The sequence below is a fragment of the Juglans regia genome, chromosome 12 (genome assembly GCF_001411555.2).
Source record: "Juglans regia cultivar Chandler chromosome 12, Walnut 2.0, whole genome shotgun sequence".
NCBI lineage: Eukaryota > Viridiplantae > Streptophyta > Magnoliopsida > Fagales > Juglandaceae > Juglans > Juglans regia.
In genome coordinates this window covers 4,194,325-4,208,991 of record NC_049912.1, presented here as the reverse complement: position 1 = coordinate 4,208,991, position 14,667 = coordinate 4,194,325, and the positions used below count along the sequence as shown (strand labels likewise).

The following is a 14,667-nucleotide window of genomic DNA, read 5'->3' as shown; positions in this document are numbered from 1 at the left end:
TATTATTTTGAGAAATGAAAAAGTTGAATTATTTTTTATATTTTATGTAAGAATTTAAAAAAATTATAATGATAAGATGAGAAGAAACAATCTCACTATCAAAATGAGGCCTTGGGCATTGGTAGTGGCTTTTCTATCTTCATCTTCATCTTCAAATTTAAAGAATATGTCTTTAAATTCATCTACATTAACTTATGCATCTCTAAATTTTTGCATAGCTATAAATAGTGCTTCTTCAAATTTGAAGAAGCACTATTCATTCTTCAAATATTATTTTATTATTTTTTCTCTCTCCTACCCATTAAAATCAACTTTGTAGAATTTATATTAAGATGCTTTTGATACATAAAATTTGTACTAAGTTGATAATACAAAATGGATGTTAATTATAAAATATATATAAAAAAATAATTTTAGAAAACAAATAAAAAATAAAAAAATAATAATATTTTATTATTATTTAATTAAAAAATGCATAAACCAATATGAGAGTTTTTTTTTTATATGTAAAATTATTATTTAAAAAGGATAATTTTGTATATAAAGATGCATAAACCACTACCAATACTATGAAACAATAGACTTTATTATAGGCATGAATTTCCATCAAATGAGAGATAAAAACTTGGAATTCTAGACTGTTGCACCATTGAATGGTGTTACACGCGCATCAAGTGCGAGTGGGAGTATTAGGATTTCTGCGGATAATCCTCGAGTACATCAACTGGTAATATTATAATTCATGAAGGTCATTTCTGTAAAATCACTTAACTTAAAATTAGTCCACCAATGTTAGTAATGAGCATGATTTCTCAGACAACTCTCATTTTTCTCGGAGTTTCTTACCTTCCAAACAAACGGCGAGAAAGTACAGAGAAAGCAGTGCCTAGTGTGAGAAACTATATTCATTTACTACGAAGAAGAAAAGTCCAATGATATAAGGTCTAATTGATTTGTTCTTAGTTGCTTCATTTTCCGCTCGTAACTTCTCGAACAATCCGCCATTGATTTTCTCGGTTCGATCCCAAAGTTCCTAATGATGATCGGTTAGTCCATCCATTCATACACATGCCTACGTACGCATAGATTTTTATATACATATATTAATTATTTTCACACTGTGAGTATTATTGGTGCTCATGGCTAGCAGCTTAAAATAGTGCCAATTTTTATTCTATCACATTCATTCTGGCATACAAAATAACATGTATTTATGAGCCTATGTGGGTGTACGCAACATGCCTACGCATATTTTCGCGGTTCTAGGGTTGTTGAAAATCGGTTTTATACGGAAGTAATGAGGACAGGATTCGGTTTTTTAAAATTTATATTTCATTTTTTGAATTTGATTCTCTTTTACCAGGTACTTGACTACAAGGTGTCGTATGTCTGAAAAGTATTGTCGAGTTTGTATGAAGATTTTTGCGCCGTAGAGTAATCTTCCACAAAGGTTGAGAGATATGGATTTTGCTTGTAGTTTTAGGCAGCCGAAGGTGTTCCATGGCTGTGAGGATACAAGCTATAAGAATTTGTATCGTTTTAATTCCCATTCGCAGTTTAAAAGCAGAGGTTTTGGCTGCAACTTTATGGGTAATTCGAGAATTATTTTGAAGCCGCATTTAAGTAAGAAGTCAAAAGAAATTATTGCTTCTAGTAGTTCCAAGAACTCAACTAGGGTTGACACTGGTGACTTTCATAGTCGATTTTGGAGTTCAAATTTGAGATGGTCTTTCTTTTGTAATGACAATTCTTTTAAAGGGTCAAGAGCAGTTTGGACATGGTGTCAAAGTAATGATTCTTTAGCATATGCTAATGGGAATGGTCGAAATGTGGATTTCATGGAAAGTAGTGATGAGAACTCAGGAGTTGATGGTGGCGAGTTTAGTGGTTCCAGAGAAGAAGAGGGGCAAGGAGAAGAAGTGGAAGTACCTAGCGTGGATGAACTGAGGGAATTATTGCAAAAGGCAATGAAAGAACTAGAAGTTGCACGGCTCAATAGCACTGTTTTCGAGGAAAAGGCTCAGAGGATATCGGAGGCTGCAATTGCCTTGCAGGATGAAGCAGCAAATGCTTGGAATGATGTTAATTCTACCCTTGATACTATCCAAGAGATAGTGAACGAAGAGTGCATTGCCAAGGAAGCTGTTCAAAAAGCAACAATGGCTCTTTCATTAGCTGAGTCAAGGCTTCAGGTGGTGGTCGAATCGTTGGAGTTTGCAAAAAGAGGAAATAATTCTTTGGAAGATTCCGGAGAGCGTGATGTGGAAAATAATATTAATGAAGAGGAAAAAGCGCTTCTAGCTGCTCAGGAAGAGATTAAGGAATGTCGGGAGAATTTGACAAATTGTGAGGTAGAGTTGAGGCGTGTACAGAGTAAAAAGGAGGAGTTGCAGAAGGAAGTGGACAGGTTGAATGATGTTGCAGAGAAAGCGCAACTCAATGCCTTGAAAGCGGAGGAGGATGTGACGAATATTATGCTTTTAGCAGAACAAGCTGTTGCCTTTGAACTTGAGGCCACACAACGTGTGAATGACACAGAGATTGCATTACAGAGGGCAGATAAACATCTGTCTAGTTCTTCTGTTGATCCTTCAGAAACGATCCAAGGACAGGCCGTGATTGACGAGGCCGTGATTGAGGAGGAGAACACAGTCCAAGGTGTTTCTGGTGATGTTTCTGTTGAAAGGGACAGTGATGTGTCAACTGATGGTGATTCCTTTGTTGCCAAGCCTTTACCAGATAGTCAACCTGGCAAAAGCAATCAGAGTTCTGAATACTTGAATCAATCTGATGATCAGAGTGATCATGAAAATGGAAAGTTAACTCTAGACACACCTAAGGAAGCTGAATTAGAAGCAGAAAAATCAAAGAATGTGGTTCAGACAAAAAAGCAGGACATGCAGAAGGATTTGACAAAGGAGATGTCACCCTTTAATGCTCCCAAGGCATTAGTGAAGAAATCTTCTCGCTTCTTTTCTGCATCGTTTTTCTCCTTTACTGTAGATGGGACTGAGTTGACACCATCATCAGTTTTCCAGGGTGTCATGGAGTCTGTGAGGAAGCAATGGCCCAAGCTAGTTGTTGGGCTGTTGCTATTTGGAGCAGGGTATGTATAACATATGCATGCTACTTCTTGGTTTCAATTATTATTATTCAGTCTGTGTGCATGAGTCATCTGATCTAAATTTCTGTTTCTGAAAGAATAATATTATTTTCTTTAGGAATGTTATGTGTCACTACTAAATGCAGGTTTTTCCCCTAATAATTGGTCATTTTAGTTTCATCGACTCTTTACATTTCTAGTTTCCCATTTGTGATTTTCTGTTTTTTTATTTCTTGGGTCATGCCCTCTTGGTGTTGCCAGAGAAAGAAAAAAAGGAAGGCAGGCAGTACTTGAATGCCTTAAATATTATATATATATATTTTCTTTTTCAGTTTTTCAGATGGACAATCCTGTGCTTTAATTTTTTAATGGGCTTTTTATACCTATTATAAAATTTTGCCTTCCACTGATCACAAGATGCTGAAATATATCACAGGGTCACCTTCTATGCTAATCGAGCTGAGAGGAATGCTCTGCTGCTGCAACCTCCAGAGGTCGTTGGCACTAGTTTTGAAGCTGGTATAGAAGAAGTCTCCTCAAGTGCAAAGCCTCTGATTCGACAATTACGGAAAATACCTAAGAGAGTCAAAAAACTAATTGCTCAGCTTCCGCTTGAAGAGGTATGCCATTGTATTTCCCTGCACTACTTCCACCTTTTTGTCTCAAGTCCACATGTCTACAACTTTTTGATCTGATCATGTAAACAATCATTTCTTAGGTGAATGAGGAGGAAGCTTCCCTCTTCGACATGTTGTGGTTATTGCTTGCTAGTGTAATATTTGTGCCTATATTTCAGAAAATTCCTGGAGGTATTTGAATTCCTATATACTTTTAACTAGCCTTGAACTTTGTTGTCGAATGTAATGATGTTGCAGTTGTAGATGTTTTCAGAATTTGAACTCATTTAGGAGCATGATCGTGGTCAATGGACGTGCTTAGAAATATTTTTTAAAAACAATTTATTCAATTGGTCGATTCTAACAGATTTCAATGGCTTGAATAGCCATGATTTTCTTGGATCGCTAAACATTCATGCATAGGTGTCACTCTTGTATATGTCCCACGTACTTGGGCTAGGCTGCTTTATATCATCAATAAAATTCTTGTTTACTAAAAAGTTATGTGATCACATATCACTGAACAGAACCCTTAACCAACAAACTATCAAGAAGTTTTTTCCATTCTATATATCACTTTCCTTGTTTGCCATCTAGTTAGCTTTCTTAAACTTTTCCAGAAATGTTTTTGGTGTAAAAAATGTTTCTGGTTCTTTATACACCTGGCCATCATGGCATCAACTGCACCTATGCTACTGTTTTTTTTTTTTTTCTTTTCTAATTTATGATCAAAGTTTTCTACAGTGTTTCATTGATGGTGTATATTTTATCTGCTGTAATTATAGGAAGTCCCGTTCTTGGTTACTTGGCTGCTGGGATCTTGATTGGGCCCTATGGCCTTTCCATCATTCGTCACGTGCACGGGACAAAGGCAATTGCTGAATTTGGAGTTGTTTTCTTGTTATTCAATATTGGCCTTGAGGTGGGGTTTATTTTTATAAAATCTTGCTGTTCTATCTTTGTATTTTATCTGTTCTAATGAAAAGTCATTGACTGATATTTTGAGCTGGATATTTTAGCTCTCTGTTGAAAGGCTAAGTTCCATGAAGAAATATGTTTTTGGTTTAGGCTCTGCTCAGGTGATTGAAAAACTTCATCTTTTATGGGTTTTATCTGTGTTTAGTTAGTGCCTCTTTTTTTCCTTAATTTTTTTATAAAACTTATATTTCTAATGAAAAAATCACGTGTTTGGTTTACCTTTGACTCTTAATGTGCATAACAAATGCAGGTTTTGGTGACAGCAGTGGTGGTTGGTTTGGTTGCCCATTTTGTTTGTGGGCAGACTGGTCCTGCTGCAATCGTCATTGGGAATGGCCTGGCTTTATCATCCACTGCTGTTGTATTGCAGGTAACTATGTAGCTATAATGAGCATTTTTGGCTCCCACTTCTAAGGGCAGGTTTGGAGCATAAAACAAAACACAAAATTCTCATCTCATCTCATCTCATCATTACACATTTTTCAAATCCCCATACAAAATATAATAAACAATTCAACTTTTTCAAATCCCAATACACTTTTTTCAAATCCCAAAACAATAATAATATTAAAACTTAATATTTTAAACTTCAAAACAAAACACAAAATTCTCATCTCACCCCCCAAACCTACCCTAAGACATTCCCGTTTCCCTGTACTAGGACACCAATTTTACCAATATATAAACCTCCTAAACCAAACATTTCACCAATACGAAATATTCTCGAGTATCTAATACCAGAAAATAGACTCATGTATTCTTTGAATCGTGTTTCACCTTCAAGTATTAATTACTTCTAAAGTCTTGCAAAATCTTCAAAAACTACCTGTTGGACTTGATCCATGATATTACGATATGCGGCTAATCACAGTTTCTTATGGCACTTGTTGAACATGTCACTTAGGCTTGTTTGGAAGTAGTTTCCATCCCAAAATTCTCATCTCATCTCATCCCACCTCCTTCCCAAACATCACTCAAAACAAATACTTTCAAATTAATCATTACAACTTTCCCAAACTTTCAAACAAAAAATAAAAACCAATTCAACTTTTTCATATCCCCAAACAAAAATAATATTAAAAAACTATATTCTAACAATATTTTAACTTTATAATATTTTTTATTCAACTTTTTGTCTCTTCTTTCCCAAAGCCTCATAAAACATTAAGGAGACGTTTGGATTCGCAGCTCATCTCAGCTCATCTCAACTCATCTCAACTCATCTCACTACTATTCATTACTATTCAGTAACTTGAACTCACAAATCTTACTACTATTCACAACTCATCTCATTACTATTTACAATCCATCTCAACTCATCTCAAGTCATCTTCGAATCCAAACGTCTCAAACTATCTCACTACTATTCACAAACTATCTTACTACTATTCAAAAAAATTCTCATCTCATCTCACTCTCCATACTTGTCTATTTATCTCTATGTCAGTGAAAACGGCAGGAATCCATGAGTTGATATTTTATCAGTGGATAAGTGAAGCAAATCTTGTTGACCTCCTTTGCAGGTGTTGCAAGAACGTGGTGAGAGCACATCACGCCATGGACGTGCTACATTTTCTGTCTTGCTTTTCCAGGTTAGTTTTGAAAGTATGTTTCAAGAAGCGCCTTGAAATAAATTTCTTGAGTTAGATATTGCAGCTCTTTTATTCAGATGATATTCCTGCCTGAACTGCTTCTTGTTTGCTGATATACACATTGTTGCTTACCATGCCATGTGCCTCTATCTTCACAATAAGCAAGGAGGAAAATATGAAACTAATATGTAAAGAGGCATAATATTAGTATTTAGCTCCCATAAAGCCTTTTTTCTTGATAAGAATATCCATTCCTTCTTGTTTTTCTCTTGGCTGCACTTTGCCTTCTAAGTTTATCATAATTTTTTAGAGAAAAATAGGGTTTCAAGAATAATTGTTTCCTTTTTTTTCGGTTTCTTACAGGATTTGGCTGTTGTTGTTTTGCTGATACTCATTCCTCTTATTTCACCCAATTCATCCAAAGGCGGGGTAATATTTTCTTTTCCTTGGGTTTTCCTTTTATTATTTGATTACATATGGCGATGAATGCCATGAATACTTATTTTCTGAGGCATTGCCAGTACTTATTCATGACTCAAACATGATCTGTGATCATACTGGTCAAAATAGTTATTCTATGAACTGTATAAGGGCCGATGGTACTTGAAACCCTACAGATGTTAATCTGTTAACTTCTGATAAAAAAGAAGTTAATCTGTTAACTGTAAAAATAGTAAACAAATAGTGTTGCACCACAGATGGATATATCACGTTGTTCAATAAAAAAGAGTTCCATATTATCATGCTGCACTTCCCTCAGAAGTTCCTTGGTACTGCATCTTTGTTTCATTATTTAGGGAACTAAAGTCTTCCTGGTGTTCTGTTTTAGTAAAACGTGTTAAGATTACAGGAGTTATATGCAGCCTTTGGTGGTGCTCTAAAGACGATCATTTAATACAGAATAATTTATTAATTCTTCTGAGTATAAGTCTGGACAATATTTACTTATGGTTGTGCCTATTGTTGTTTGCTATTGTCATCACTATGGATTCTTGTGCCACATTCTGTCATATGAGGAAAGATCATCTGTTGCCTTTCAGGTTGGCTTCCAAGCCATTGCTGAAGCTCTTGGACTGGCTGCTGTTAAGGCAGTGGTTGCCATCACTGCCATAATTGCTGGTGGACGCTTGGTAAGTTTCAGACATCTCTGAGATTACCATGACCCTGGCACTACTTTTCATTGGATACTTCTGACCATATAATTACATAGAATCTGCTACAGTCCATTAAGTGCTAAGGTTTAGAATTAATGTTGTGGTCAATGATATTATCAAAGGGGATCATGATATAGCTTCTGTGTAATTTGTATGGCTATTTGGGGTTTATCAGTGATATATAGAGTCCATTTCTAGGTTACCGATGCTGTAGTGCTTAAACTTAAGAAGAGAAAAAAGAAAAGAAAAGAAAATAATACTCTCTTTACTTTCGTTTTTGTGTCCTTTCATAAGATGTCTGGGGTTTTTTTCTCTCCTCTTCAATGGATTCCATCATTATCTCTATGAAATTTGATAATATGAAATATAGCTTGTGTTCCATTAAATTTCCTTTTAGGTGGTCTGATTTTCCTTTTCTGTGGTTTTTGCAGTTGCTTCGACCAATCTATAAACAAATTGCAGAAAATCAAAACGCAGAAATATTCTCTGCCAATACACTTCTTGTTATTCTGGGGACCAGTCTACTTACAGCCAGGGTATGACTGCATTTTATTATTTGTTGTTCTTATATTCTGTCTAAGTAACAACTTTATCCTTTTCTCCTCCTTAGAACAGGCTGGACTTTCAATGGCATTGGGAGCATTTTTGGCTGGATTGCTCCTTGCAGAAACTGAATTTTCCTTGCAGGTTGAGTCTGATATTGCTCCATATCGTGGCCTTTTATTGGGTCTCTTCTTCATGACGGTATGAACATTAATGTTGACATTCGTTAAGATCTGTTTTTCTGTTCTTAATTCTCCATAAACACTGTTGTATTTGATAGTAAAGCCACTTGTTGACCACTTGTTTTAGATGTTCATTCATAAGGGAGATTCTAAATATGAAAATCTTTGTTTGCACTTTTGAATTCCAATGGGCTAAATTCGAGAAATGTCTACAGTTTAATATCTGAGTACCATTCGTGTACAGTATAATAAGCAGTATGATGTTGTCCATGTGTCATTGATGGAAATCTTTGTGGTTGTCAGGTTGGCATGTCTATCGATCCAAAACTTCTTGTTTCAAACTTTCCAATCATTAGTGGGACATTGGGACTCTTGATTGGTGGCAAGACAATATTGGTTGCTCTAGTTGGTAGGCTTTTTGGTATTTCAATTATATCTGCAATAAGAGTTGGTCTTCTTCTGGCACCGGGTGGAGAATTTGCCTTTGTGGCTTTTGGTGAAGCTGTTACTCAGGTTTTTCTTCTTATAAACTAGTAGATTTTTGCTGCAAGACTTGGACGTTTGCATTCAACAAATTGTTCTACTTTACCATATTTATACTGTATGATTTTCTGTCAACTTATACTTCTAACAATTCATAGCAAGAAACCTTCTCCATTATTTGGTCAGGCTCCTAGATGATATTTGGTATGGTTATTTAAGGTGTTTTTTCTCATTTCTGCCAAAGAATACAAATGGCTAGACCATAAACATTCTGCTGAAATAGTTCAGATTTGGAAATATAGATTGTTGTCATTTTCACGATTATCACTAGGTCATGTTTGGGTAATGAGATGAGATGAGAATTCTGTGAATAGTAGTGAAATGGCTTGAGTTAAGATGTTTTATTGGGTTTTGGGAAATGAAAGAGAAAAAGTTGAACAAAAATATTATAAAGTTAAAAAATTGTTTGAACATAATTTTTTAATTTAATTTTTGTTTTGAAATTTGAAAAAGTTGTATTATTTTTTGTGTTTTGTTTGGAAGTTTGAGAAAGTTGTAATGATGGTAATGATTAGATGAAAAAGTGGAAGATTTGAAATTGAAAAGTGTTTTATGTTTGAGTAATGTTTGGGAAGGAAATTATGAGTAATGTTTGAATTCTCATCTCATCTAAGTTCCCAAACAACCCCTAATTCATTTTTTCCCATTAGAAGTGAGTACTACATTTCACTACCTGGTGTTTTCTGCAGGGTATAATGTCTTCTCAGCTATCATCTTTGCTGTTTCTGGTGGTGGGAATTTCGATGGCCATCACACCTTGGCTAGCTGCTGGAGGCCAGTTAATGGCCTCTCGCTTTGAGCTGCATGATGTTAGAAGTTTATTACCCGTTGAGAGTGAGGTAAAATGTCTATCTGAGAACTCACTGCTATTGGTTGTAAATATTAAGTGTTTAAGCAGCTAGTGATATCCTGGGAAGGCATTCTCACTTTTAGTTTACAGAACTTTATATATTATTGCTCTTCATGGTTTATAAGTGGAATGTATACTGGATTTTACCTGTCAGAAGTGCAGTCATAAAAAATCCATGTGGTGACTGATCATTATTTTTTTCTATCCTGATACATTATGAAATCTTCAGATGCTCAAGAAGATGAAATAAAATTCTGTTCATGCAAGTTAACTATTTTTTAAGTATCAAGGGAGGGGTTAAATAATGGAGAATAGACAGAGTGGTCATATTTTAACAGCATTGCAGTGGCGTTGATTTATTCATCTCCTAAGTGCCTTTATATCAAGGCCACAGATTTTTTTTGAATTCTATCTACGGAAAATTGTGCCCTCTTGCAGTTTCAAATGTAGTTGGCTGTTGGAAGTCACTAGAAAGTGATTGATAATCTGAATCAGGTGCATATAATGTCTTTAATTTCCTTCTTGGCTTGCTGCCACTCTAGTTCACAAAAGCATACCAAAATAGATTTAACTTATCAGAAAAGTGCATCCTTGCATTCTAAACACATGGTATATTGGTATTGAAGTTCACATGTGAAAAAAAGTGAAGAGGTTTTACTTCCGCATGAAGTCCGTGCACTTTAGCCAGTTTGGTTTTAACTCCACTTGCAAATGAATAATTGTTTTGGGAGGCTGGTCAAATTTAGTTTCCTGATGTGGTGGTAGGGTGACATATCCAACTTTCTAAGGGTAGTTTCCTTAATTTATGAGGCCTGCTAGTGGCACTCACTGGCCATTTGTGACTGTTGTGCTCTGATTGGTAAATGTGCCCCAGCAGTTGCTTGACATGTGCATGTCCTGGGGCCTGTGTTTGATGTCTCTCCCATTAAACATGTGACATTTCGATTTCTGTGCAAGTCTCTGGCAATTTCCATCGTTTAAATTTTATGGCCTGCAAAACATTTTGGTATGTTGGTAAATTTTCTTTGCATTTCATATGATAGTATATTCTTTTGTCATTACTTTATGTTATTTACGAGTAGAGTTTTCTGGCACTAGAGGCAAATATACTCTTATACATGGGATTGCATATATGGTGACCGCAAATAGCATATTATTTGCCCTGATCTTTATGTGATGTATCATGGACACAGAAATTATATGCATATGTTCAGTAATTAGTCTTGATTTATTTTTCCAGACAGATGATTTGCAAGATCACATCATCATTTGTGGATTTGGACGAGTTGGCCAGGTGTAGTAATATTTTGGAGGTCCAGTTAAATAAATTCATAAAAAATCATTGATACCCGAAGTGAATTTCTACATAACATATGTGCTTTTGTAACAGTAGTATCTTGTTTCCTTCTGCTTCTTTTGACTCCAGATCATTGCCCAGCTTCTTTCAGAGCGATTGATTCCTTTTGTTGCTCTCGATGTGAGGAGGTAACTGATGGACTTTTAATCTCTAGCACATATTTCAATTATTGCACTTTAAGTTCAGGATAATTAGTTCTATGATAATATTCTATTATTAGGATGTGCGAAAATATGGTTGTCCTTTCACTTTGGAAATGCCTGCATCCAAAATATTGCAAAAGTAGCCTTCATGGTCAACATGTTGATTCTGATAGCATGGATTTTTACAGTCTACAACAAGTCTGCATGGCTCAGTTCATGTTGGAGTGTTTTTTCTTTGCCAATGACATAAAGGGGAACTCAAAAATAATATTCCGTGATATTTCTTTTGGTCAAAATGAATGCTACAATAATTTGGTGTCAAAGAAAATTATTGCTATGTATATGACAAAGAGTGACCATCTTTGGAATGCTCATTTTTTTCTTCAAATTTATCTCTTGAGTATCCCATTCTTTTAATCTTTATAAGAAATCTTACTCATCAAAACAAAAAAACATCTTTATAAGAAATTTGGTTAAAAGCAACTTTGAAAGGAAAAGCTTAAAGGTGATGTAATTTTTTGCCCTTCTTGTCTGCTGTCTTCAGTGATAGAGTGGCAGTTGGACGTGCCCTGGACCTTCCTGTGTATTTTGGAGATGCTGGTAGTCGAGAGGTGTGGCAAACTTTATGGAAACATGCTTACTTGCAGGTTTATTATCTGACTTGCTTTATACTGGGTGACTAGGTCCTTCATAAAGTTGGTGCTGAAAGAGCATGTGCAGCAGCAGTAACTCTAGATACCCCTGGTGCAAATTATAGAACCGTTTGGGCTTTGAGCAAGTATTTCCCCAATGTGAAGACCTTTGTCCGAGCTCATGATGTTGATCATGGCCTTAATTTGGAAAAGGCAGGGGCTACAGCGGTATGGTGTCTGCTGCACGCTATTTATCAATTAACGAAGTATATAAAAGTGGAAAAATAATTGTACATTTTCAACTTTCCTTATTTTGAGAGCTCATGCTGTGAAGAAAACTTGCAGGTGGTCCCAGAGACCTTGGAACCAAGTCTGCAGTTAGCAGCTGCTGTTCTTGCTCAGGTATCTAATTGATTGAATCTGTGGTCCGTAAAGGACTTGATTTTTTCAAAACTTGTGATTTGACATGTTTTTAGTGTTGTTGAGTGATGGCATGCATTGTGCAATCAATTGGGTGATGGCTAGTTGTATGCAATTAAATCGAGTTGCATATTTGATAATTGAAGGGGAAGTGTTTAGTTAATCCTTTGTCATCGAATGAGCATAGATTCTGCCATGTAAAGGAGCTGTTGTTACCCACGATTCTCACTGATATTGACATTATTATAAAATAGCAAATGAATCAAGTTCTGTTGATTGGTCTAGGACTTGTTTGGGAACTGAGATGATCTCATCTCATCTCAAAACTTTTCATAATTTCTTTCTCAAACATCACTTAAACACAAACACTTTTCAATTTCAAATCTTCAACTTTTTCATCTAATCATTACCTAATAATTACAATTTTTCCAAACTTCCAAACAAAACACAAAAAACAATACTACCTTTTCAAATTCAAAACAAAAATTATATTCTAACAATATTTTAACTTTATAATATTTTTATTCAAGTTTTTTTCTCTCATTTCTCTAAACCCAATAAAACATCTTAATTTAAACCATTTCACTATTATTTACAAACCATTTCACTAGTATTCACAGAATTCTCATCTTATCTCTTCCCAAACATGCCTTAAATAACTCAGTTTTAAATGGAACTTGTATGATGCTTTTTTAATAGGTTGAGATGGGGAAGAAAAATAGAAAAACTGACTTGTCACATGGAAGGGAGGAAAAAAATCTACTAGCATTCAGCCCCAAACGATCTTTCGGAGATGAATACTAAATGTTTTCGTTTTGGCTAGCATGTTTCATTCATATTAAACTCTTAGCTCTTTTGTTTCCTTCAGGCAAAACTACCGGCGTCCGAAATTGCAGCGACGATCAATGAATTCAGGTCCCGGCATTTGTCAGAGCTGACTGAGGTAATATTTCTTTCCAAATTTAAATCAATACAATAATGGTTGAGAACCATGTCAATTTTATCTCGTTTTGAGCCAAAATATAAGGGAGATTTGCAAGTTTATGGTCTATTTGTGCAGCTATTATGTCAAAATACGGGAAGTTCTCTCGGTTATGGATTTTCTCGAGGCGCTGGTAGACCCAAAACTCAATCCTCAGATCCTTCAGACGAGAACCAAGTCACTGAAGGGACGCTGGCAATATAAACAATATTGAGCATAAACCAACTAAAAGAAAAAAAGGAACATGAAGAACTTTATAGCGGCTTACATTTTTGTTTTTTGCTATAAATTGTACAGACATCCTGGAAAAAGAAACAAAAAGGAAATAGGGACCTACATAGATATGCTTTTACATGGATTACTCCCCCTTTTTTTTTTTTTTTTCTTTTTAATTTTTTGTTGTTTTCCCATGCTGGGTAAATTTTGCTGAACTCCATTGTTAATGTTTTTGTTGTAGACAAACCTTTCTATAATCTAAACTACTAATTTCTAGTTCAACAGACCAACACAGGATTGGGAAGTGGATTTGGTTTCTTCTTTTTCAGTCTCATGTACTCTCTCGGGGTGGGAAAGATAAAAACTGTTGGACCCTCCCTCTAGAAGAGGGAAGTTCAACGTTCGAAATTTTTTATCTTAGGTCTCTCCCAAAAAGGTCCTGTTCATTTACCAAAGGTAGGGATACTATCTGCCCTATATGGGCGGATAGTCAGGAACCCACCCGCACCAACCTCCGACCGTCCCCTAGCATGACGGGCGGATTGAGTGGACGGGCTGGGTTGCAAGGTCCCCCACCTAGGCTTACCTGAAGATATTGAAAAAACAAGATCATCAAATGAAGCGTTCTTTACATGGGCAACATCATTAATGAAGGTTCTAATAATGGATAATATAGGCATCGGTGATGGATTTGATGTTGTTTGTAAATAAAAAAAAAAAAAAAAAAAAGGGAAAAAAGAGGAAACCATTTACCATCATTTTTGTTGCTTTGTGGCGTGACTAGAGTTTTGTAGGCATCCACGTTTCACTTATTTGGGATATAAAAATTCATGCCTAAATGAAATGGCATGTTGCAGTCATAATGTAAGACATTGGCATTGCAGCTTGAATAATTCCTTCGTGTTTGATACGTTGCATATGAAAGGAATGCAACGTTCAAACTTCAGATTGTGAGAAGCCACTACTATAACTAAAACCTGTTATACTCAACAAGTTAAATGAAGGCTTAAAGCAATTCCCATTTCTCAAACTATCTGGAATTTGTTTATTTGTTTTTTAGTATTCTTATTGGATTAGCTAAAAGTTAAATCTATTTAGTATTTAATTATTAGAGAGTAAAATATACTCACAATGGATTAGTTAAATTTTAAATATTTAGAATTTAACTGCAGTAACTTTTAAATTTTTTTTCAAATTTGAAGGTTACTGTACATACATTAAATATATATTTTATTAATTATTTCTCTCTCCCTTTCTTTCTATAACATATTTTATCACAATTGGTATATTAATTTGAATTAGTGATATATTAATTTAATAAGAATATGATTATTAATTAATATATAATGATAGAA

The 14,667-nt window shown here is 35.1% G+C and overlaps 1 protein-coding gene across 1 annotated transcript; it reads left to right on the top strand.

Annotated features, from left to right (window-relative positions):
* Positions 1-823: 823 nt before the first annotated feature.
* Positions 824-13,594, top strand: LOC109012107 (K(+) efflux antiporter 2, chloroplastic-like). Its single transcript, XM_018993603.2, has 21 exons — positions 824-1,046; positions 1,364-3,106; positions 3,540-3,723; positions 3,822-3,912; positions 4,506-4,642; positions 4,740-4,799; positions 4,949-5,068; positions 6,222-6,290; positions 6,654-6,719; positions 7,331-7,420; positions 7,876-7,980; positions 8,060-8,188; positions 8,473-8,682; positions 9,402-9,551; positions 10,803-10,856; positions 10,989-11,047; positions 11,607-11,673; positions 11,746-11,922; positions 12,040-12,096; positions 12,983-13,057; positions 13,175-13,594. The coding sequence occupies exons 2-21, from the start codon at positions 1,461-1,463 to the stop codon at positions 13,298-13,300; spliced, it is 3,672 nt and encodes a 1,223-aa protein (XP_018849148.1). The 5' UTR covers positions 824-1,046; positions 1,364-1,460; the 3' UTR covers positions 13,301-13,594.
* Positions 13,595-14,667: the final 1,073 nt, after the last annotated feature.